The sequence below is a fragment of the Capsicum annuum genome, chromosome 2 (assembly GCF_002878395.1).
Source record: "Capsicum annuum cultivar UCD-10X-F1 chromosome 2, UCD10Xv1.1, whole genome shotgun sequence".
Lineage (NCBI taxonomy): Eukaryota > Viridiplantae > Streptophyta > Magnoliopsida > Solanales > Solanaceae > Capsicum > Capsicum annuum.
The window spans coordinates 138,450,967-138,476,126 of NC_061112.1; the positions used below are offsets into that span (position 1 = coordinate 138,450,967).

Genomic DNA, 25,160 nt, shown 5'->3' on the forward strand with positions numbered 1-25,160 from the left:
TCGATTCAGATCACAAAGGACTGAATCTCGACGAATCGTGGTCACTCTGCCACTTACAATACCCGTTTTGGCAAAATGAAGGTCCAAGATTGTGAAAAAGAAACATTATCCTCCAATTATTTTACAGAATATACATAATGCATTTACTTTCTTTGCCATACATCACATTTATTAAGAAATTGAGTAAAAAGAACTGTTAATCAGGTACCAGTTCTTTTTAACTTATTGGGTAGAAAGTAAGAGATGCTGTACTCAAAATTTAACAAGGAAAGTCCGTATCTCCATGGGACCAAGCTCGACTATAAGATTAGACATGTTTACTGGACCCCCTCTTATTGGTGTAGCCTCACTGCAGCTGTCATGTTCTACATTCCAAGTCATCTTCTTCATCTCATTCTTGCCTTGATTTGCCGATAAGCTTGTTTCCTTAATTGCCTTTATCTGAATACAACACAAAAAAGTGTACTATTAGAAATGTTTATTATGTGCTAAGTCTCTACAAGATGAACAAAGTGGAACAAACATACCCTTTTTCCAGCAAACATCTCCTTCAGCTGGACTTTAGTTTTCGTCGAATAATCAGCATCTTCACCAGCCTATCCACATCCACAACACATAAAACCACAAGGATTAGTAGTGATATCAGTTAACAAGGTGCAAACGTAGGTCCAACCTATAATGATGTGATGGGTCGCACTCTTAATTTGACATTTTCTGTTTCAGAATTCAAGTAAATATAAGAAGTCAAAGATTTTTCTGTAGTAAGTCGCTGTCTCTTGGTGAACTTCCAGTTCATCCACAATTTATATTCTCATATCTATTCAATAACAGCTTTTATTTTATTTTTACCTCGTATAGATGAGCCAAACGGATAAGTACACCTCTGTTATCCGACTCCTGGAAGAGAGAGAACAGAAATGACTTCATTAATTTATCAAAGGAAAGGGATCCCTCTAATCACTGCATGATCTATAGATAACCTGGAGAGTAATCAGTGCAACATTAGGAGGTAAACTATAATTGGGATTCATGATGGTCCCTTTGGTTGTATGCGAAGCTTTCCATTCTTTCTGATTCTGCAAGGTCAAGTAGTACAATTTCCCGATATCAAGCAGTAATATTGATCATTTAAAATAAAGGAATATCATAGGGTGTGGAGGGCCTGCCGAATTTGGTCCTGGTCCTTTTTCTAATATGTTGAAATTACCTCATGTCCAAAAGCTAAAACAAGTGGTGAATAAATTTCTTGGCCAGTTGTTCTGCGCCAACGTGAACCATCACCATTTTTATGAATTCCCATATAGTAGTTCCCTCGAACCTGGCCAAGCGATATGAGAACAGAGCAATTCAAGAAGCGATCAAGTCAGAGATTGCAATATTTCTGAAGGATACTTTCCGTATTTAGCAGCTTAGGTACATTTAAGTCAGCCGTTAGTTTAGAGATTTAATGGTTTAGAATAGTATTGCATGTTCAGCAACTTTCATTGCAGAGGCCTATGACTGCTATGGAATTCCATATTAAACGTACCGTGAGTCCATCACAAGTAGACCCCACACAGACAGTCTCTTCAAGGTCTTCACCCACTCCTCTACCATCATCAGCGACCAAGCGCCTGGTTAAACGTAAAAGCCATTACCTTTTGCAAGGCCAACAATTATATTAAATCTTCATAACAAATTAAAATATAAAACTCGAGATGCTATTGAACCTATGCAGCATGAGTTCTATTTCTCCATCTTTAATGCTGGCTCCACCTGTTGCACGATCCACTAAAACAGACAATTCTGATTTGTTATCTGTTATGTACATTCCAAGATTCACCTGTAAAATGAAAATAATTAAACAACTTCTGAGGAAAAAACTCACAGTAGTCCAAAAGATATGCCACCAGCTTAATGTACAAATTATTATGAACAAATCTAAACTACGCATCATATGGACAACTGAAAGAAGCTTGATGTATTGGATTCTGAAGTAACATGCAATTGTTTAAATGACACAACAAATTATATACAAAAAAAATAAACTGATTGAGAGCAAATCTAGGCCTTGTTTTCACAGTAAAAGGAACATTTGTCAACTCCAACATTATTTAAGCACATTCTGGTTAGACTTTCTGGATGAAGATGATGATTATTCAATTTTTCGACCAAAAGAACAAGGATAGAGGCAACAAATTATTTCAAACAGATACTCAAAGGGAAGCCTTAAAGTAACTGTTAAAGTTGCCTCTAAGGGACCAGGAGGTCACGGGTTCATGCCGTGGAAACAATCTCTAGCAGAAATGCAAGGTAAGGCTGCTTTACAATAGACCTTTGTGGTCCGGCCCTTCCCCAGACCCGCGTATTGGGGGAGCTTTAGTTCACCGGGATGCTCTTTTACTGTGACTCGAGCACAATGGATAATTTCCAATCTCAACCTAAGGTTAGTTACAAAATTGAGTTAACTAAATCCATTGGAATTGATAGTCAACGAAATTTCATGTAAGACTTCAGTGAGCTTGATCACAAAATTGCAATTTCAATTCAAGAAACTCTGTGTTGAGAAAGTAACTGGATAGTAGTTCCCTGCAACATGTTGTGTAACGTTGAGGTCCCAATCAGCTCTGTGATCTCTAACCTGATGAACAAACAAATTATCACTCAAATTAACTTTAACTCAAACAGAAAATTTGGAATCAAGTGAATAAAAGATGAAGCCAGTATTAAGCTTAAAGAAGTAGGATTGAGATCCTGATGACCGTTTTCCTAGTTCATAAATTTGCCAACATAAAAATGTTTATAAGAACATTGTTATCCATGCAACAAGTATATATCGAGTCCAATAGAACAGACAGAAAAGTTGGTCAGCTTGATAGCCAACATCTGTTTCAGAGCGAATAGATGGGAATACAACTCCGCAACATTTGCTTCAAGATGTAGATATATTCTGCAATGAAATAATGTGGATATTGATCATAGCTCTCCCAAATGCATGCATTCGAGGTCTGATACATGAAAGAAACGGAAATACTGCTTACTTTTAGAATAACATGGTATCTTGATACTTGGAAAATGGTTGAAACCGACCTTAAATAAAAATCCTGTTAGTGTTGCCTCTATTCAGTACATCCTTTAAAATATTTTGTAGAAGTTCCACCACCTTTAGCCATCAGTTCTCGATTACAGATAAATTACGTAAAAAAACTGTGAGAACTGATGATGCGGAATTTCATTATGGACATCCTTCTTTAAGCAATGACCATGGTATGGTTTTATTTACTAGTAAATGGAGCCCTTGCATGAATAGGAAGATATGAGGATTTTATAATTTTGTTAAGAGTATTATTTTATAGTAAGTCTAGCATATGCTGAAGTAACTTTGTCTATGGAAGTGTCATCATCAAAGTACAAAGTCTTTAAATATATAATTCCCAAGAAACCTTGGCAAAGGTCGACATGTAGCTCAAGAATAATGTAATGAAAGCCGAAATGTAAAGACAGTAAATGGGAGCTATAAAGGGAGAAATAGTATACTGACAATAAGTGTGCCCGCGGAAAAAAGAGACTATATTAATGGAAAACACATGAAAAGAGTATTTTACTGACTCCTTAGGTTTTCTGGGGGTATTTGTACTTCAAAGAGAAATGAAATGTCAAACTTACTCTTTTAAGAAAGTCCCTCCCATTGGAGTCAGTGTAGAACACTTTATCAGTGGCCATATTCGCTGTCATTTTGGTAATGACCTCTTTTCCAACGCTGTCTTCTATCGGTATGGAACCAATCTTCAATTGAAGAGGTACGTCAAACTTATAGACTATCCTTCAATGAGAAATCATACTGCGCAGAGTTGACTTACAGTGAATTCGAGTTCAACGTGTTCCTTGTCTTTGTAAATCCTAATTACCTGAAACATTGGCATACCAAGACATGTAGAACCCAACACATATATTTTATAACACAATAAATAGGAAAAGATCCAAATGTTATTACTGGTAATCAAGGAACCATGCACCACACCTGAGATATCCATGAGTTGAATAGCTGGTGAATTTCATCGACCAGGGGTCCACGTATTACCTTTATTGGGACCTGCTAGCAAAGAGGAAATTTAGTTTCTTCTATGAAGAAAACTAGATAGTGTGTGAGAGATGCTAATCAAAACTTCAGTTAATAAGAACTAGTGATTGATTTATTAAGAGACATAGAAACAACTGCTCTAATCATTTTTAGTTGTTAAATAACAGGAACCAAAGGAAGAAAAGGCTACTCACTGATCTCGCAACTATGACGGGGGATGATCCATCGGGTCTGAAAATGTAGGCACCAGAATTCTGCAATGGATAGTACAATAATTAACATCCAAACTTACTGTGTCCACTTCATTAATGCGCTCTAACATTGAATTATACCAACAAGAACATCAGCAAGTACCTGACCGAAGTTCGAACTTGAGCGATACCAAAGATAGCTTTGTTGTACAGGTACATCAACCTGTTCATTTAAAACCGTTAAAGGGAAACAACGCAGGAATTCAATTGAAAAAATGGCCGCAGAACAGAGATGGGAGTTTAAAGAAGAGAATACGCAAAGCAGTTATTTTTTCTTGTAAAAGTAGTTTGTTATTGATCATCAATTAACAACTTAAATAGTTGCTATTACAACTAAAAATAGGACAAAGAACAACCTACTTCTACCAAAATTAAAATAACTAATTAGTTTCCTACCAAAGATAGGACTCCTAATTTAACTAGGATTGTACTTACAAAAAACTGCCGGAGAAAACAGAAAAAACAGTTGCATTCTTAAAGCAACCTCCAACACTCCTCCTTGCTTTATGAAATGCAAACACCAATTCTTTGCCTGAGAAGCTCAAACTTGCTGACTGGAAGTGGGTTAGTGAACAGGTCTGCTAGCTGGTTTTCAAACTTGCAGTAGATTAGAGTCACGTCTCCCTTTTGTTGCACTTCTCTCAAGAAATAGAGCTTGATGTTGAAATGTTTGGTCTTCCTATGAAACACCGAATTGTTTGAGATCGCAATAGCGGCTTGGTTGTCGACTAGAATCTCAGTACCGTCATTCTGTTCCATATGTAAATCACACATGATCTTTCTAAGCCATAGGGCTTGGTTTACTGTTGTCGTTGCTGCTATAAATTCAGCCTCTGCAGTAGATTGTGCAACAACTTCCTGTTTCTTAGATGACCATGAAAAGTTCCTGAACCTAGGCTGAAACAATGTCCAGAAGTACTTCTCATATCATCAACGGATCCAGCCCAATCACTATCCGAGAAACCAAGCAACTTGAAGCTTTGAGACTTCTCAAACTTTACACCATAGTCAACCATCCCTTTGATATATCTTAATATTTTTTTGCTGCTCTTAAATGCGTCTCACTTGCACAATGCATAAAACGGGATAAGTGACTCACAACAAATAGAATATCCGGCCTTGTCGTAGTGAGATATGTTAAGCATCCGATCAAGCTTCTGTAATACCCTTCATCAACTTTATCGGCTCCATTTTCTTTACAAAATTTCTCTTTTTGATTCATTGGTGTGCTCATCGGCTTGCAATCCTCCATTTGAAATTTCTTCAGAATTTCCTTTGTGTATTTCTTTTGGCAAATGAACACTTCACTTTTGCTTTGCTTGATCTCCATCCCAAGAAAATAGGACATAAGACCAAGATTTGTCATTTCAAAAACTTGCATCATTTCTTCTTTAAACTCGTCAATCAAATTTAAATTATTTCCAAGATCATCAACATAAGGAGACACAATAAGAATATCATTATCTTTGTGGTTTACATAAAGAGTGGATTCCGATAAGCTTTTTTCGAAACCCAAGCCTAACAGATGATCATCTATCCTGCTACACTAGGCTCTTGGTGCTTGCCTTAAACCATAGAGAGCTTTCTTTAGCAAATAAACCTTATTTTCTTGTCCGTTGACAACAAAACCATCTGGTTGCTCAACATAAATCTCCTCCTGGAGAAGACCATTGAGAAAGGCCGACTTAACATCTAGTTGATAAAGTTTTCAATTCTTTTCCGCTGCAATGGCTAGTAGCAATCTGATTGTGTCAAGGCGAGCAACTGGTGCGAAAGTTTCAGAGTAGTCCACTCCGAAGATCTGAGTGTAGCCCTTCACCACAAGCCTCGCTTTTTGTTTGTTGATAAAACTATCTGCATTCAACTTTGTTCTATAGACCCATTTAACATCAATTATCTTTCTGTCAGAAGGTTTCTCAACAAGCTCCCACGTTTGATTTTTCTCGATCATCATCATCTCCTCCTTCATTGCAGCCACCCATTTTTCATCACCTTCTGCTTCCTCATAACTTGCGGGCTCACAAATTGCGGTATTGCATCTCTGATAGCTATCAGTGATCAACCTCATGCCCCTAACAGGAGGTTCATCTACTATATTTTTTGGATCTAAATGAGTGATGACTGTTGGATATTTTCGGGCTTCTCCCAATTCCAATATTGGTCTTCAATAAAGTGAACATCTCTAAGTACAACAATTTTCTCCATTTGAGGTTGATAGACCTTATATGCTTTGGAAACATTACTGTAGCCTATAAAGATGTCGGGAATCACCTTCTTGTCAAGTTTGTCGCGTTTAACCTGAGGAATGTGAACAAAACACACACAACCAAACACTTTAAGAAAACTTAGTAAAGGTTTAAATCCATACCAAGCTTCAAATGGTGTTTTATCTTCCAAAGCCTTCGTTGAAAGTCGATTTTGCACAAAGACTGCAGTATTTACTGCCTCTGCCCAGAATTTTTTAGGCAACTCCATCTCATGTAACATGCACCTGGCCATCTCCATTACCCATCTATTTTTTCTTTCACTCACCATTTTGTTCTGGTGTGTATGGAGTTGTAAGTTGATGCACAATGCCGGCCTCCTCACAGAATGAATCAAACTCCATTGAGGTATATTCCTTTCCATTATCAGACCTCAAAGCTTGAATCGTACAACCACTTAGATTTTCCACCAGTTTCTTGAATTTCCAGAATACACCAGTAATTTCTGACTTGAATTTCAAGAAAAAAATCCAGCACATTCTTGTAAAATCATCAATGAAGAGAACGTAATAGATGCTACCTTTTAGTGATGGAGTTCTTTGAGGTCCAGCTACATCAGTGTGAATTAGTTGCAGCTTTTGTGAAGCTCTCCAAGTTGATTCTGGAAAAGGCTTTCTGTGTTGCTTACCGAATTGGCAGGCATGACATTCAGTAGCGTTAACATCCAAATCGGGTAAGTTCTCTACCATATTCAATTTCTGCATTTTGACAAGCCCTTGATAATGATAGTGCCCAAGTCTCCTATGCCATAACTCAACAATGTTTTCTTTTGTTGAATACACCATCTGCTCTTCTTCTAATGGATTTAATGAGAAACTTCTGCCTCTCATTTTGACTTTAAATAGGTCTTGTCTAGATTCTTCCTTGATCAAGCAATTTCAAAATACAATTTGAAACCTTTTTCTAATAACTGACCAACACTTAACAAGTTCTGGTCCAAATCAGGTACATAAAGAACATCGAAAATTGTTTTATTGCCCGATTGTGTTTCAATTGTAATGGTTCCCATTCCTTTTGCTGGAATATAACCACCATGGCCAATTCTAACTTTTGTAACTTGAGTAGGCCTCAAATCTTTAAAAAGATCTTTATCACAAGTCATATGATTTGTGCATCCGCTATCGATCAACCATGACCCGCTTGAGACACTACTTGTAAAACATGATGTGACAAAGAGTTGATCTTCTTCCTGCTCATTAACAACTCAAGCCTCTGCATCTTGCTGCTGCGTTTTGTTCTTGCAGATGGTCGCTTCATGCCCAAGTTGATTGCACTTAGTGCACTTAGCATCAGGCCTCTTCCAATACTTGAAAGGTGCATGCCTGAGCTTGCCGCAATGCTTACAAGGAGGGTAGTTTCTTTTGAAACCACCTGTTTTGTTTTTGTTGCTTTGCGCTGAACCTTCTCTATCAGTTGGTTGGTACTTCTTATTCTTCTTCTTCTTAGAACGTCCATCATCGTGATGCTTGGCTGGTAAGGCACCTTCGACAACTCCTCCCTGTCTCATAACACGCCGTTGCTCTTGCGCTTGAAAAGCACTTAAGAGCTCTGCAAGTGTGATCTTAGACAAGTCCTTAGTATTTTCTAAGGTTGTTATGGTAGGCTCAAATCTTTCAAGTGCCGTTACTAGGATTTTTTCAACGATCCTTGAATCATTGAAAGTGGAACCCAACAATCTAATTCGATTTGCTAAATTAAGAAGTCTGTCAGAGTACTCCTTTACGGTTTCACTTTCTTTCATCCTTTGCAACTCAAACTCACGTACTAGATTCAACACTTGCATCCCTCGAATCCTATCATCTCCTTCATACTCAGTCTTGAGATAATCCCATACCTCTTTCGCTGATTGCAGAGACATGATACGGGTAAGGATGTTAGATGAAACTGCAGATGTTAGATGAAACTGCAGTAAATAAGCATGCCATTGCCTTTGATTTCCTAGTATTCTTCTCCTTGTGAGTTTTAATTTGCGCCACCGGGATTGTCAGGGAGCTATCTCATATTCAGCTTCAACAGCTTCCCAGAGATCCAAAGCTTACAGATATATTCGCATTCTAACTGCCCAGATTTGATAACTTTCTCCATTGAAAGTTGGTGGTGCCATTGAGGAAAAATTTGCTTCTCCGTTCATGGTATCCACTGGATCAGATTGATGCAAACACTCACAGGTCCCTTAAGATTAAAGCTTTGATACCAATTGTTGGTTTAAAACCGTTAAAGGGAAACAGCGCAGGAATTCAATTGAAAAACTGGCCATAGAAACAGAGATGGAACTTTAAAGAAGAGGATACGCAAAACAGTTATTTTTTCTTGTAAAAGTCGTTTGTTATTGATCATCAATTAACAACTTAAATAGTTGCTATTACAACTAAAAATAGGACAAAGAAACAACCTACTTCTACTAAAATTAAAATAACTAATTAATTTCCTACCAAAGATAGGACTCCTAATTTAATTAGGATTGTACTTAAAAAAAACTGCCGGAGAAAACAGAAAAAACGGTTGCATTTTTAAAGCAACTTCCAACACAACCTAATAATAGTCTTTTGTTAGTTAGGAGAATAAAACGTCCCTCAACATACAAAAGAAAAACAAAGATCAATCAGATAAAATACGGGATAATATGAATCATTTTGTGTACAATTACAATCATCAAGCATGTCTGCCACAGCTATTCCCTGCACAGAAATGGGATGGATGATCCGAGAGAGCTAGCAGGCAGATACTTTTGTGAAGAAAAAAGAATATAATGCATTAGATAGCATGTAATAGAGTATATCCTTTTGACAGTAATTGTTAGACCACTCTAGGTAAATAACTAGTATGTTTTTACAAGTCTTAACTCAGCAAGAACAAAAATGGTAAAGACTGCTATATGTTTCCCTCAGTAAGATTGTAACACATAATGCATTTAATATGCTTCCATATTGAGATTCTATCATAACTAAGAGCTTACCCCGGTTTTAGAATTGTATAGACGTTTAAGTTGACCGGTCTTTGAGGAAAAGGACGCCTTTAAGTTCCCTGATCCAATTTCAACAGTCTCCTTCAGTGGAATGTCCATCTTAGCAACATAGCTAGCAGAGCTCCCTGAATAGTTCCAGCAGACATTGAACAAGATGAAGGATGGAGTTCTATCATTTTACTTTTTGAAAACAGGCAATGCCTTCGGATTTTTGAGTCATCCATGAGCATACTAGTGATGAAAAAGGCATAGAGAAGTAACATATAGTATTACCCTTCTGCGATGCTTTAGAAATAAAATAAGTATTCCAGCCAAGAGGTGACACAGACGCTTGAAAGTAGAGCCAGTATTTGGGAGCACTTTTGGGCGATATTCCTAGATACGCCTCAACATAAAACTTTCTCAATTTTCTGGTAATATTGTCCAACTCTATAAATTGTGCCTCAACCAGATTTCCCATGGAATCTTTTACAATAAGATTAGCATTATTGACCTGTTAAAGAAAATATGATTAGATACCCATCAACAGCGAATAAGCCATTTCAAAAAAGCTCAAGAGAAAGAAAAAAGGATTAGGAAAATAGATCAGTTCCATAATTTGTCTCAATTGTCTAAGACTGAAATATAAAATGAAATTAGCCGGTGTTATGGACAACATTATTTATTGCTGGGTGTCCTTGCACCAGAATTCAAATAATGCTGCAGCTTTCTTCCTTTTTACTTTCATTGTGGTTTTTGAGTGCTTAAATAGTCCCCTCACTTAATCCAGGTCATATTTCTTCGAAAGTTATGATGGCCATTATGGACCGAGACTAGTTCCACGGGTCTAACTTAACAAACCATCATTGTTTTGATTTCCAAGTCATTCTAATTGACAGACAAAGAATCATTGTTTTTATTTCCAACTCATTCTTGACTGTTGAAGATATAGAGAAAGTGAAAAACTAAAAAGGAAAAGCAGAGAAGTCTTGTTTCCTGATTACAGTTATAACTGTTTTCAGAGTTAGTTACAGAGAATCCTAACGGCTAGTTTAGTTAGTTGGACAGCTCACAATGTAGTTTATATATGGACAATGTACACAATGACTAATAATACAATACAAACTGATTCTCTCATCTCTCAACTTCTTTCTCTCTTAGTTCTCTTTCTTCCTCTCTTCTTCTACTACTATCAAACTCTGTACATTTGTACTTCCTCCATTGTTGAATAAACAAGAAGCTTATGGCTATCTTGTACAATTACATGGTATCAAAGTCATTACTCACTAGAATACTAGTAGAGAAAGGTCGATTCTACTCTATTGATTCAAGATCAAGAACTCTACAATCAAAAATTACAGAGATACTACAATGGATAATCAAACTGCTCCTGTGAATGTTGCTGAAACAAGCAGAGCCACTCCCAGTTCATTGGATTACAATCATCCTCTCTTTCTCAGTCCCTCTGATGTAAGTGGCATTCAAATCATATCTTTTCAGTTGACAGGAGTTGAGAACTTCTCAATCTGGTTTAGGTCCATGCGTATAGCTTTACTAGGAAGGAATAATCTAGGCATGGTTGATGGAACATGTTCTAAGGATAAGTTCTCAAATGAGTTGAGTAACCACTGGGAAAGAGTCAATGCAATTGTGTTATCTTGGATCATGAATGCAGTTTCTAAAGGTTTACTTGGTGGCATCATGTATGCGTCTGTGGCCAGTGTAGTTTGGAATGAGTTATTAGAAAGATTTAACAAAGTTGATGGGGCAAGAACCTTCAACCTGCACAAAGAAATAGCCACATTGTCTCAAGGAACTGCCTCAGTGTCTGTGTACTTCTCAAAACTTAAGGATTTGTAGGAGGAATTTGAGGCTCTTGTGCCTGCACCAGGGTGTGAATGTGAGAAGTCCAAAGAGTATGTACTGCACTTGCAGAAACTGAAACTATTTTAGTTTCTTATGGGTCTGAATGAGACTTATTAACAAGCAAGGAGTCAAATCTTGCTTATGACCTCTCTCCCAAATGTGAACCAGGCTTATGCAATGATCATAAATGATGAGAGTCACAAATCTGTTGCAAGTCAGACAGGAATCTTGGGAATGAGCCCTACAATTACTGCCAAGAATCTTAAGATAGCCATGTATGCAAGAAATGGTCCAGGTGGAAATAACAGTCAGAAGTTCAAGAAAAACTTTAATTTGCAGTGTGATTTCTGAAAACTGAAGGGACATACTAAGGAAAACTGCTGGAAGATAGTTGGCTATCCTCAGGATTACAAGGCCAAGAAGAAGTTCAAACATGAAGGAAGCAACACAGCTTACAATGTGTCTGCAGGCCTTCATGAGGAGTCAATGGATCAGCATGGTTATGATCAGTGTGCAGGTCAGTATTCTAATTCTAAATCTGTGCAGAAATGGGCTACTAAAGATGCAGGCCAGGCTCTAGTATCTGACGGTCAGCTAGAGCTACTCAGTCAGATGGGAAATGCAGCATTCACTAAGGAACAGTATGAGCAAATCTTGCAAATGATCAACAAAAGCAACTTTAGAACACACCTTGTGATTCTGCAAATGTAATAAGTGCAGGTATTTCTTCTTATTTAGCTTCTTTTGATACTCATAAATGGCTCATAGACACTGGTGCTACTAACCATATGGTTGGGGACCTAAACCTGTTACTTAACAAGAGTGTTACAGAGTTAGACAAACCAAAGAAGGTATATCTACCAAATGGTGACACTACAATGGTCACTCATGTGGGAACTAGTTGTTTGTCAGAAGAAAACAACATCAAAGATGTCTATCACATCCCACAATTTACATGTAGTTTTCTATCAGTGTCACAAGTGACTAGGAGTGGAATTGCTCTGTGAATTTTTTTCCTCATTTCTGTGTTTTCCAGGATCTTTGTACTGGAAAGGTAAGGGGGATTGGTAATCTTGATGGCGGACTATATGTGCTTGGAGATCAGGCAAGGAAAGAGGTTGCAGTAGCAACTAAAGTATCTAGTAAACCAGCTGTAGAAAGAATTCAGGCTGAAGTAGACTTGTGGCATCAAAGGTTGGGATATGCATCAACAAATGTGCTGAAGAGAGTTATATCTCAGGAAGTTCAAGTGATAGAAGATAGACTAAAACAATGTAGAATTTGTCCTAGTGCTAAACAAACTAGGTTACTTTTTCTATCTACTAGTAGTCAAAGTACATGTTGTTTTGATCTTGTGCACATGGATGTGTGGGGACCTTACAAAGTACCAAGTATGAATAGAAACAAATATTTTTTAACTGTGGTTGATAATTTCTCAAGATTTACTTGGATATTTCTGTTAAAGCTTAAGACTGATGTCTGCATTTAAATACAATATTTCCTTGTGTATGTCAAAACTCAGTTTGAGGACTATCAAAGTAATAAGGACTGATAATGGTATTGAGTTTGTCAACTTAAATTTAAGAAACTGTTTCAAGACCATAGCATAGTACATCAGACTACATGTCCATATTCCCCTCAACAAAATGGTGTTGCTGAGAGGAAACACAGGCACATACTTGAGGTAACAAGAGCTGTGAGATTTCAAGATGAAATTCCTATAAGGTTTTGGGGCTATTGTTTCCTAACTGCAGTATATATCATAAATAGACTGCCTAGTTCAGTCATTCACTTTATGAATCCTTATAAGATGCTATATGGCACACAATCAAAGTGTGATCATCTAAGAGTAATGGGGTGTCTTTGCTATGCTAAAGTACTGAATGAAAATGATAAGCTCATGACTAAAGCAAAGTCAGGTGTTATGATGGGGTATTCTAGCACTCAAAAGGGATATATAGTATATGATATGTCTGCTAACATTTTTTTTTGTGTAGAGATGTATTATTCAGGGAAGAGATGTTTCCTTTTAAGGAGCTTAAGAAGCAGCCTCAATCACCACACTATATATTTCCTCTGGAAGATCAGTAACAAGTGATGATGTGACACCACTGTAGATTCCTACAAATATCTCATCTCAAGGGGCTCCCAACTCAGTCAATCAGCAAGAGCAGCTGCAACCAAGTGTGACTACTACAAGACAGCCCATAACCAAGGTGTATCAAAGGAGATCAAGTAGAGGTCAAGAAGTTGTTCAGCAGAACCAGCAATTGCAAGGTGTTTCTACTATAAAAAAAGCTGCAGCTCAACCTTATGCATCTCAGTATCAAAGGAAGTCCACTAGAGAAAGAAAATCACCAGCATGGATTAATGATTTTGTTTCCAAAAACACAAAGAAAGTACCTCATGCTCTTGCTAATCATGTGTCATATGACAAGCTGTCACAGTCCTACAAGAACTATGTGCTTAAAACATCATGTGTGACTGAACCTACAAGTTACTCTAAGGCCTGCAAAGATCCAAGATGGGTGGAAGCTATGAAGAATGAAATAGATGCCTTGAATTCCAATCACACTTGGGAAATTGTTCTCTTGCCTAGAGGAAAGAAAGCTATTGGCTGCAGGTGACAAGCTATCACAGTCCTACAAGAACTATGTGCTTAAAACATCATGTATGATTGAACCTACAAGTTACTCTGAGGCCTGCAAAGATCCAAGATGGGTGGAAGCTATGAAGAATGAAATAGATGCCTTGAATTTCAATCACACTTGGGAAATTGTTCCCTTGCCTAGAGGAAAGAAACCTATTGGCTGCAGGTGGATATGTAAAGTAAAATACAAGGCTTCAGGAGAAGCTGAGAGGTTTAAAGCTAGACTGGTAGCAAAGGGATATGGACAAGAGAAGGGATTGATTACAAAGAAACTTTCTCACCTGTTGTAAAGATGAAGACAGTGAGAACTGTGCTTATTGCTGCAGCTACAAAACACTGGTGTATACAACAAATGGATGTCTACAATACATTCCTAAATGGTGATGTAGATGATGAAGTATACATAGATCTACCTCAGAGGGGGAGCATACGTGTAGACTACTCAAATCCCTATATGGTCTTAAACAAGCACCAAGGCAATGGAACACTAAGCTATTAGAGGTTTTAGTAAGGTCTCAGTTTGTTCAAAGAAAATACGATCTATCCTTATATATCAAAAAGACAACAGAAGGAATCACTCTTGTGCTAGTGTATGTTGATGACATGCTGATCACTGGAGACAGTCTAAAGCTAATAGAAGAAACCAAGATAATGTTGCATCACAATTTCAAGATGAAGGATCTAGGTGAACTAAGATATTTCCTTGGAACAGAGTTTGCAAGGTCTGATAAAGGAATATTGATGCATCAGAGAAAATATGCATTGGAGTTACTATCTGAACTAGGATTGACAGCAGCTAAGCCTGCAGCTACTCCTATGGACTACAACACTAAGCTGACATCTAGACAGTTTGATGAGCATGTCAAGCAAAACCAGACTGCTGATGATCCACCAGCAAATCAAGCAACTTATCAAAAGTTGATTGGCAAGCTATTGTACTTAACTATGACAAGACCAGATATAGTTTTTTGTGTTCAAACTCTAAGCCAATTCCTCCAAGATCCTAAGAAGTCCCACATGGAAGCTACACTCAGAGTGGTGAAGTATGTTAAAGGTCAACCAGGTCAGGGTGTGTTGCTGTCTAGTGACTCAGATAATAGAGTAAGTGCCTATTGTGATGCAGATTGGGCATCCTTCCCTCAAACTAAGAGGTCTATGACTGGTTACTTTGTGAAGATTGGGAAATCAGTAGTGTCCTGGAAATCAAAGAAACAAACAACTGTATCCAAGAGCTCAGCTGAGGCAGAGTTCAGAAGCCTTGCAGCAGTAACAGTTGAACTGATATGGATACTAGGCTTGATGAAGGAGATTGGGAGTGAAGTATTGCTACCTGTGGATTACAAATAGCAGCTAATCCAATATATCATGAGAGGACTAAACATATTGATATTGACTATTTTTTCATAAGGGAAAAGATTGTTGAAAGAATAATCAGAACTCACTACATTGCAACTACAGACCAACCTGCGGACATGCTAACTAAAGGACTAACAAGAGCTCAACAAGTCCATCTCAATACCAAGTTAGGAATCTGTGACATTTTCTCACCTTCCTAGCTTGAGGGGGAGTGTTGAATATATAGAGAAAGTGAAGAACTAAAAAGGAAAAACTGAGAAGTCTTGTTTCCTGATTACAGTTATAACTGTTTTCAGAGTTAGTTAGTGAGAATCCTAATGGCTAGTTTAGTTAGTTGGACAGCTCACAATGTAGTCTATATATAGACAATGTACACAATGACTAATAATACAATACAAACTGATTCTCTCATCTCTCAACTTCTTTCTCTCTCAGTTCTCTTTCTTCCTCTCTTCTTCTACTACTATCAAACTCTGTACATCTGTACTTCCTCCATTGTTGAATAAACAAGAAGCTTACTTCTATCTTGTACAATTACATTGACATACCCATTCTATAATTTATGGTTGATCAAAATCATCATGGACATGCATTATATCTTATTACACAGTCATCCCACAAAATAACTTCTCAATATGTAATTCTTCCTTCACTAATGAGAACGTTTAATGAGTTTCAACTGGTTATTCAGCAGCTACAATGATTTGGAAGTTCTAGTAAACATACTGAATACTGATACAAAGCTAAAATGTAGGAAAATTTGATTACTTGAAGTGGTTTTAGGATAATTCCATTTCCAAACAAATATATGGAATAACGAACCTTATAAAGGATGATTGGATAATAGGGTCATCATACAGCAGTCACCAGTCAGAGATATATTGAGAATAAACACAACATTCAGTTTCCAACCAGCAATTGTATTAAAAAAGAAGCCAAATTCATATACAACTACCTATGTTCAGGTCCTACTAATCACAAAATGAGCAAAGGAAAAAATAAATAGAAAGGATTATTCATTTACCGGAATCTTAATGACATCAGTTCGATTCCATCCGAGAGGATTGTATGCCACAACAACCTGAAAGTGGGAGTATAGGTGTAAAAACATTTTTGCCAGCAAAGCAGGTTAACGAATAGAAGGCAAATTTACCAAATTCTTCCCCTCGGTGATATCTTCTTCAGTTGGTGGACAATAACTTATATTGAGCAGTTGACACTGTTCACCACATGAAATAAACCGAAAAGGACATGTCAAATAACCTGTAGTTATTTAAGACTTCTCGCCTAATTTCTTACTTCCCCTAAACCTCATTTCATCAGGTATACTAAGGTCCAAGATATCGACATATCATTCGGAAAGAAAAAACTACAGGAACAGAAACTTTCGCAACTCCAATAGTAACTTTTATCTACATGTAAATGTTTCTAATTTTAATGGTCTTATCATCAATTAGTTTCTAAGCTTTTATTTTTAAGCTTGTAGAACTGAAGGGAGATCCAAGTAACCAAAAACTTACCTGATTGAATAATGATGAAGTGGTAGAACAAGGACTTGATTTGGAATTAACCAGGCATGATAAAGCAGAATTCACCACAGCTTCTGACTGAAAATCAGGCATACAAAAAGAACTATAAAAATAAGATCACCCTAAGCAAAAGCGTGAAACTTAAAGTTCAGGCAGAAGAGATCAAGTTCAAATGAAGAATAGGAGCACACTTCAGAAGCTCCAATAGCCAAGCGTTTTGCATAGTCATCAGTTGTATGTTGTTTAGCAGTACCAGTCACAGCATCATGGTGTTGCATAACTCCCAGAGCATCTCCCAAGCTAAACGTGTTGAAGCCATTTGATTTCCTCCCAGTTAAGAATTCAAGCTGGCGAGCAGCCTGTCAAAGGAAAATCCAAGGGTTAAATTTGATGTCTTCAACATATATTCTCACTATTGAACCCATTATACTTTTGCAAATATGGATTCAAATTTTAATATTTGATGAAATATATGTAATTTCACTATAGATATCTACGTTCTTGTGCAACAGCCTACTTTGGTTCAAATCAGTTGTAACGTCATTTTGCATGACCTCATCCTAGATTAAGTGAAGTAACAACCACAGAGACTCCAACGTTAGCAAGATTAATAACAATTCACCAATTACCCTGTACATTGAGGTACAGCCATAGTAAATGTTGAGACATAATACAGTAAACCACTTAAAAAGTATACTGTCTTTAACAGTTTAAGCTTTAAGATGAGATTAGTTGCACAATCCAATATGGTATCAGCACAAGCACGAGGTCAATAAAAAATTAAGCCTCAGATCGTTACAGTGTGGTCCTCAGAAATGGAGTTCACTCGAGAAGAACTGTATACAGTGCCTATTTGGGTGAAATTACCTGGGTTGGAGTTCAAGTACTGGAGCCCTAAAGGTTTGAGTAAAATTGGGAGTTTGATTGGGAAGCCATTAATGGTGGACATTAACACGGAGAAGAAGATAGGTTTGAGTTTTGCAAGGCTGCTAATTGAAGTAGAGATGAGGGGAAACCTGCCGGAGAAGGTGTTCTTTAGGAATGAAAGAGGTGAACTGATGGAGCAGAAAGTCCAGTATGACTGGAAACCTACATTGTGTAACTTCTGCAAACAGTATGGGCATGATGAAGGTGTATGTAGGAAGAAAAATCCCCCAAATAATCCAGAAAAACAGAGGAAACGAGAGGCACAACAACAAAAAAGAACCAAGGTAGTAGGGAAACAGATGGAAATAGAGGAGAAGCTAAAGAACGGGGATAGACAGGTGAAGGAACCTACACTAACTAGTAGAGCAGACGCAGGGGAAGGACCAAGTGGTACTGCAGGTGAACTATTGGCAAGTGAGAAGACTGTAGGCTGGCTCCAACGAGGCTCAAAATCAGGAAGTCCATTTAGACAGAGGTCACAGGTTCAACAACCAACTGTGGTAATGCAAACAAATACGTTTAAAGTGCTTGCAGAGTCAGCAGATAAACACGTTAATGAAGCAGAAAAGAATGGGGGTGGGATGAAAACCCCCAAGGCGAATGGATAACTTGTTGTGCTGGAATGTTAGGGGTTTAAATGCCCCTAACAAGCAAAAAGAGATCAAACTCCTTTGTAATAAAGAGAATGTTGGTTTGTAGGTCTTGTCGAGACTAAAATTAAGGCTAATAATATAGCCAAAGTAGCAGGTAGTATATTTGGAGGTTGGGAGTACTGTACCAACCATATTGATCACTATAATGGGAGGGTGTGGATTTTATGGAGAGCTGATTATTTCCAGGTGCAGATGATGACCAGTTTGCACAAGCTATCACTTGTAGAGTTAAAAATCATAAACTACATATAGAGTACTTGGTGACAGTAGTTTATGCATTCAACACAAGAGAGGAAAGGAAAGGGTTATGGACTTATTTAGAAACTGTGAAGATAGGAAATAATCTTGCTTGGATAGTAATGGGTGACTTCAACTCAGTCGTACATGCCGATGATAGGATTGGGGGTAATCCAGTGAGTATGACAGAGATAGTTGATTTTCAGGCTTGTGTGGAGGAGTGCGAACTAGTGGAATTACACATGGAACAATAAAGGCGATGTGAGGATTTTCTCAAAGATAGATTGGATTTTTATAAATGATGAATGGATTGTCAATATGCCAGCTTACAGTGCTAACTTCATGCCTAAGGGGCTGAGTGACCATTGCCCGATAAGAATTTCCTTAACAAATGAGCCGAGGAAGGAAAGGCCAGCTTTTAAGTTTTGTAATGTATGGACCAGTCATCCACAATTTATGAATATAGTGCGTGAGGGATGGAATTACAAGGTGGAAGGGTATCAAATGTTCAGAATCGTCAAAAGATTGAAGGCGATGAAAAAACAACTGAGAGTGCTAAATAGTCAGCATTTTAGGAACATTATTATTGAGGCTGATGAGGATAGGATCGCCCTAGCAGGGGCTCAAGCTGAATTACACATGCATCCACAAGATAGTGACCTGCAGAAACAGGAAAAGAGATTGCATCAAAAATTTAGAAAATCATCATATTTGGCTGAATGTTTCCTACAACAAAGAAGTAAGATCAATTGGTTGCAGCTCGGTGATGACAACACAAGGTTTTTTCATGCTGTGATTAAACACAAGAGACTACAACATGCTATTATTCAGGAGCAGGACAAATATGGAGGACTTCAGACTGACCAACAGGCTATTGCAGAGGTCTTTGTTGACTACTATAAACACTTGCTTGGAGAGAAGGAACAAAGAAGGAAAGTAGCAAATGCTGGAATACTAAGACAAGGTACTGTTCTAACTACTGAGGTGCAATTGGCACTGGTCCAGGCATACACACACAAAGAGGTTAAGGATGCTATGTTCAGTATAGACATAAACAAGAGTCCAGGTCTGGATGGGTATGGGAGTGGTTTTTTCCGAGCACCCTGGAGTATAGTAGGGCCAAATATGACACAAGCAGTACTAGATTTCATGGGGAATGGAAAATTACTCAACCAACTCAATGCAACAATAATTTCCTTAATACCAAAGGTTGAAGCTCCTATTTTAGCAAGCCAATTCAGGTCAATTGTTTGTTGCAATGTCATTTACAAGTGCATCTCAAAAATGATATGTGGAAGACTAAGGAAAGCTATTGTAGTGATTGTGGCTAATAATCAAGCAGCTTTTGTAGAGGGAAGATCCTTGATTCAAATGTGTTGATATGTCACGACCTCTTAAGGCACTATAAGAGGAAAACAACACCAAGATGCTTAATGAAAATTGATTTAAAGAAGGCATATGATATGGTTAGCTGGGAATTTATTGAGGAAGCTTTAACGGAATATGGATTTCCACCCTCATTTGTACAGCTGGTCATGACATGTGTTACAACAACTAGTTTTACTATAAAGCTTAATGGAGTGGGTTATGGATACTTTAAGGGTAAAAGGGGACCCCATGTCACCCCTTTTATTTGTTCTTATTATGGAATACCTCACTAGAACTTTAAGGAAGATATGCGAGGTGGAGGATTTCCAGTTTCACTATATGTGTCAAGCTAATAAGGTCACACATCTCATTTTTGCAAATGATCTAATGGTGTTCTATAAAGGTGATATAAGGTCTATCAATCGGGTAATGGAGGCTTTGAAACACTTCAGCCATGTGACTGGTTTAGAAGCAAATCTACAGAAGTCTAATATTTTTTTAGCTGGTATGGATGACCCAACAAAAGAAAGCATTTTGAGAAGTACAGTGTTCTCTTTAGGAAGCCTGCCTATCGGATATTTAGGCCTCCCGATTTCTTCAAAGATATGGAATAAGGTAGATTGTTTTTAGCTAGTAGAAAAAATCACTAAAAGAATTTCAGTAGGGTACACAAGACAACTATCTTATGCTGGGAGGTTGCAGATCATTAATGCAGTGTTCTTTTCACTTTACAACTTTTGGTGCACTATGTTCATACTACCACAGAGTGTGCTGAAGGAAATAGACAGAAAATGTAGAGATTTCTTATGGGGAACTAGTGAGGCGCACAGGAAAGTGGTATTGGTGGCTTGGGACAAGGTGTGTGCACCAGAAAAATACGGTGGTTTAAATATCAAAGGCTGTCAAAAGTGGAATATTGCTGCAGTAGGAAAGTTAATATGGCAGTTGGCTAGCAAGCAAGATGTATTATTGGTAAAATGGATCCATGAAGTGTATATGAAAGGATCAGCTGACATTTGGCGACACAAAGCTCTCCAAGATAGTAGTTGGTATTAGAGAAAACTAAATGAAGTTAAAGAGGAAATGAAACAGTGGTACCAAAGGGGAACTTATATGTTAACATCCAACGGGAAATATTCCATGTCCTGTAGTTACAATGCCATGCTGGGGATGCTAAACAAGTGGCCTAAATCAGATTTGATATGGAGCTCTATCATGCTACCAAGGCAAAGGATGATGTTGTGGCTTGCTTATCAGGAAAGACTACTCACCAAGGAGAGAATACAGAAATTGAACTTGTAGGTGTAAGATGAGGTTTGCTGCTTATGTGAGGAGGAAGCTGAGACTCAAAAGCACCTGTTCATGGACTGCAACTGGATGAATGAAGTGAAAACCAAATTGTCGCAACGGTTTGGAGTTGTAATTCCCAGAGGTACAGTATACCAAACACTTTCTTGGATTAAAAGAAGGTGTTGGAGACAGTTGAAGAAGGAAATGGTGGCTGCAATGTATGGGGCTATGATCTACTATACTTGGCAAGCCAGGAATTGGAAACAATTCAGGAAGATAAATGTAAATACCGAGTTTACTATCACTCGAATCAAGAGGGAACTGAAGGAGAGAATGGGACTTATCCAAGGGTCGAGGAAAGCAAGACACTGTCACGTTTTGATACAAAGGATCAATGTAACTAGCTAACAGTTTATTCGGTTTTCTGTTGGTTCCTTTGAGGTCGAGGTGCACACAGTTTAGTGCTCTTGATGCTCCTTGCTTTGTACAAATTTTGCTTGGTATGAGAATAATTCACAGCTTATTGCTAAAAAAAACTTGGAGATCGTAGTTTCACAATTTCTTTACTACATTCAGGTTCCTTTTGACATTGACATTATAATATGGAATCATGGAACCAGAAGAAAGAAGCTAATCGGGCTCACCAGATAATATCCACTTAGCACACGAACATATCTCTTAAAAGCTGGTCTACTGGTAAAGAAACCGGTCCAATAAGCATTTTCATCATCTGCATATCTGAAATTAGATAGAGATGTTAGATGAACTCAATAAAATATTCAATATAAACCAGAAGGTAGAGAATATCAAGCAAGTACACACGGAAAATAATCATCAGTTTTTAGAGGCCAGGACTCATTGGCTGCATGTTTTGCATCGACATAAAGTGATGGCGTAGAGTACAATGCATTCACTCGACCATCCTGTCAAAAAATGAAAGCAAGTGAGTCTAGGATCTCGCAAATATTTGATCTGTAAAAACATCAGCTACCATTATAAGTAGAGAAACTCATATCTGGTTTCCCGGGAGACAGAATTAGAAATCTAAATATCACATAACTATAACATTCTAGTAATTTGCTTACATGACGTTCAACTCAAAAAAATGGGCTTCATAGGAAAGATGTATAAATTCACTGCAACTGCAGTGAAGTTAACTGATCCATATAGAGCTATTTAGGTTCTCCACAAGGATTCCCTCATCAAGTCTTCGAGCTAGCTGATAAATATATTGGACAATATTGAAACAGGCTAAGAATCTTGTTTGGATTAAGATTTCTCTTTTGAATAAAGCCGTTATATCCTTTAGAAATATAACTTAGGAGAAGACATATTGAAGCAACCACTCATGGAGTTGAAGAAACATGTTCAAGACTTTTGTCAAGGATAAGTTTTCTGTAGAGCCTGAAGTATTTACCTTGTTGACGTAGTGAATTAATTTATCCATTTCCTTGAACCAAGATTCAGCATATTGGTATTGGAAGTCGTCTCCCATGGTCCACATGATGTGATTCGTACGTGTCACATTTGCCTACACATCACAACATCCAGCTTTTCGATGATTGCATGTACATGTGGATCTATTTCCTTGCCACTAATTATAGTTCTATGAATAATAATGGTTATGAATAGCTGAAAGGGACTGTAATCAGGGTGTACTTGGATGATTGAAGCATCGATGAAGTCAATAACACGTTTGTCAACATTGACATCAAAGATAAGAGGATCATCCTGCAGTTCATATCCCAAACTGTAAGAAATTAGTTCTCCCTTGATATATATACTAAAATAAACCATAGAGAGACTTATTTTTGCTTTCTGACAGAACCTGGACTGGAACAAAATCATCATTCACTTCGAAATGGAAACCATTTGGTGGACTATAATGTACAGGAAATACATTGGTAAATATCTGCAAAAATGGTGTTAACCACAAGTGAGCAATGACATTAAATAAATTAACAAAGCTAAGAATGCTCCATCTACCTGGGAGGAAGAACCAAATGTTCTCGAACCACGCCATATGACCTCAAGAGCTTTATCCACTTTGCGTTTTGCTCTGTCTTGATAATCAATGCGTGCAAAATGAACAGAATCAAATCCTACCTGTGGAAGTTATAAGGGAGAAACAAAAGAAGGATCAATATTTAGAGTTAGAAACTAAACAGGATGATGATCTTCAAACGGGATGTGACAGCAGTTTAGTTGCCATTTTTATCAAGTAACCAGTTGATGATTATAATACAGATTTACAATCAATTAACTTAATAAGTGATTTAACTGTGCAAATATTGTCAGTACGTAGAAATTAAACTCTACACTACAACATATGAACACGCTCAGCAATACAGAGAAGCTTAAATACCTCCGCCCCAAGAAGATAAGCTTGCACAGCGGAGTGCCCAAATGGATCGATCTGCCATCCTGCACGAGGAGTGATATTGAATTCATTCTTTATCAGTTGATGGCCTAGTGTTGTCTGATCAATCATATCTATGTAATGGCAAGTCGCTTCATCGTGCATACACCAACCACCATTTCTGTTACAGAATTCGCTTTTTCATCAAAAATTACCAAGAAGAAAAATAAGTTAAAAGTCCCTTGCAAGTAAGCTAACATACACGAATTCCAGCTGACCAGAAGCTACAAGATTTCTCACCACTTCTTGAATTTCTGGGCTTTGCCTTATCCACCATCGATGAAAAAATGCCTACAGAAGGTCAACAGAAACATGCCTAGTAAATTGTGCATCTTTTATTGCTTACAACAATTACGGCTCGATACCAAATAAGTTGTTCATGCACACAAAATTAAGAAAACAGTCTGATATCAATCAAATGAATAAGAAAAACAGTGTTACCATTTCAGCAAAGACAAATTTCCTATTCCTGTCACGACGTAACGACATAACAACTGAGTCCAACACATTTTCAACACAGGCACCCTGCAATGCATCAATCATTTTTGTTAGCAGCTAACACATAAACAGACATAATTTCCAATTTAAAAATAAAATGTATCATGTATACATGACCTGAATGCTATTATTTGATCCAACATAGTACTGATCAATGGTCTTTAACCAGCCAACATCATCATGTGAATGAGGAACCAAATGAACATTCAGTTTGCCTTCAACAATACCACTCCCAGTATTGTACTTTGGATAACCATTTACACCAATTGCCTCATAACCACAAACAGTATAGAAAATGAACAGAAAAACTAAAGCTGGTTTAACAAAAGTTCCCATTTTCAAATCCAAATATGTTTTCTATTAGAACTCTGATAAACCAGTTCACTTTTATATAGAGATTGAATTATTAAAATTTATTATTTTTCTTGCGCTTTAAGATTTACATTAATCCTAGAATATTTACTATTCTTCCTATACTAGATTATACGTAATTGAATTATATTTGGGAGAAAATTGAATTTTCCTCCAATACTATATTATAATTAATTGCACCATATTTGGTAGAATATTTACCTTTCTTCCGATATTAGATTATAGTTAATTGCATAATATTTAATTTCTTTTAATTTAATATTCGTGAGGAAAATAACATATATATTTTTATTTTATTCTAAATAGTGACTTATAAACAGTGATCGGTGTGTATATACCAAATTAATGTTCTTTATCACAATTAAGCAATTAAATCAAGTAAAATACATGTTAATTAATCTTGGTTAAGTAGCATGAATTCTAAATTTAAACACATGGTATGCATGTATTGACTTGATGTATACATCGGGTGCGTG

At 37.3% G+C, this 25,160-nt stretch overlaps 1 protein-coding gene across 2 annotated transcripts; it reads right to left on the reverse strand.

Annotated features, from left to right (window-relative positions):
* Positions 1 to 89: 89 nt before the first annotated feature.
* Positions 90 to 24,816, reverse strand: LOC107859863 (alpha-mannosidase). Of its 2 annotated transcripts, XM_016705002.2 has the most exons (29): positions 24,430 to 24,816; positions 24,256 to 24,339; positions 24,017 to 24,105; positions 23,761 to 23,935; positions 23,382 to 23,501; positions 23,224 to 23,307; positions 23,055 to 23,126; positions 22,813 to 22,926; positions 22,218 to 22,318; positions 22,040 to 22,133; positions 17,112 to 17,279; positions 16,912 to 16,998; positions 16,545 to 16,610; positions 16,416 to 16,472; positions 9,814 to 10,033; positions 9,532 to 9,665; positions 4,415 to 4,474; positions 4,255 to 4,314; positions 4,001 to 4,072; positions 3,840 to 3,887; positions 3,646 to 3,765; positions 2,555 to 2,620; positions 1,710 to 1,822; positions 1,529 to 1,613; positions 1,208 to 1,318; positions 981 to 1,076; positions 850 to 897; positions 528 to 596; positions 90 to 441 (listed from the first exon to the last, which is right to left on the reverse strand). In XM_016705002.2, the coding sequence occupies exons 1-29, from the start codon at positions 24,646 to 24,648 to the stop codon at positions 253 to 255; spliced, it is 3,021 nt and encodes a 1,006-aa protein (XP_016560488.1). In that variant the 5' UTR covers positions 24,649 to 24,816; the 3' UTR covers positions 90 to 252. The 2 variants fall into 2 exon arrangements, with proteins under 2 accessions (XP_016560488.1, XP_047263137.1); XM_047407181.1 differs by lacking the exons at positions 24,256 to 24,339; positions 24,430 to 24,816 and having other exon boundaries at positions 24,055 to 24,073.
* Positions 24,817 to 25,160: the final 344 nt, after the last annotated feature.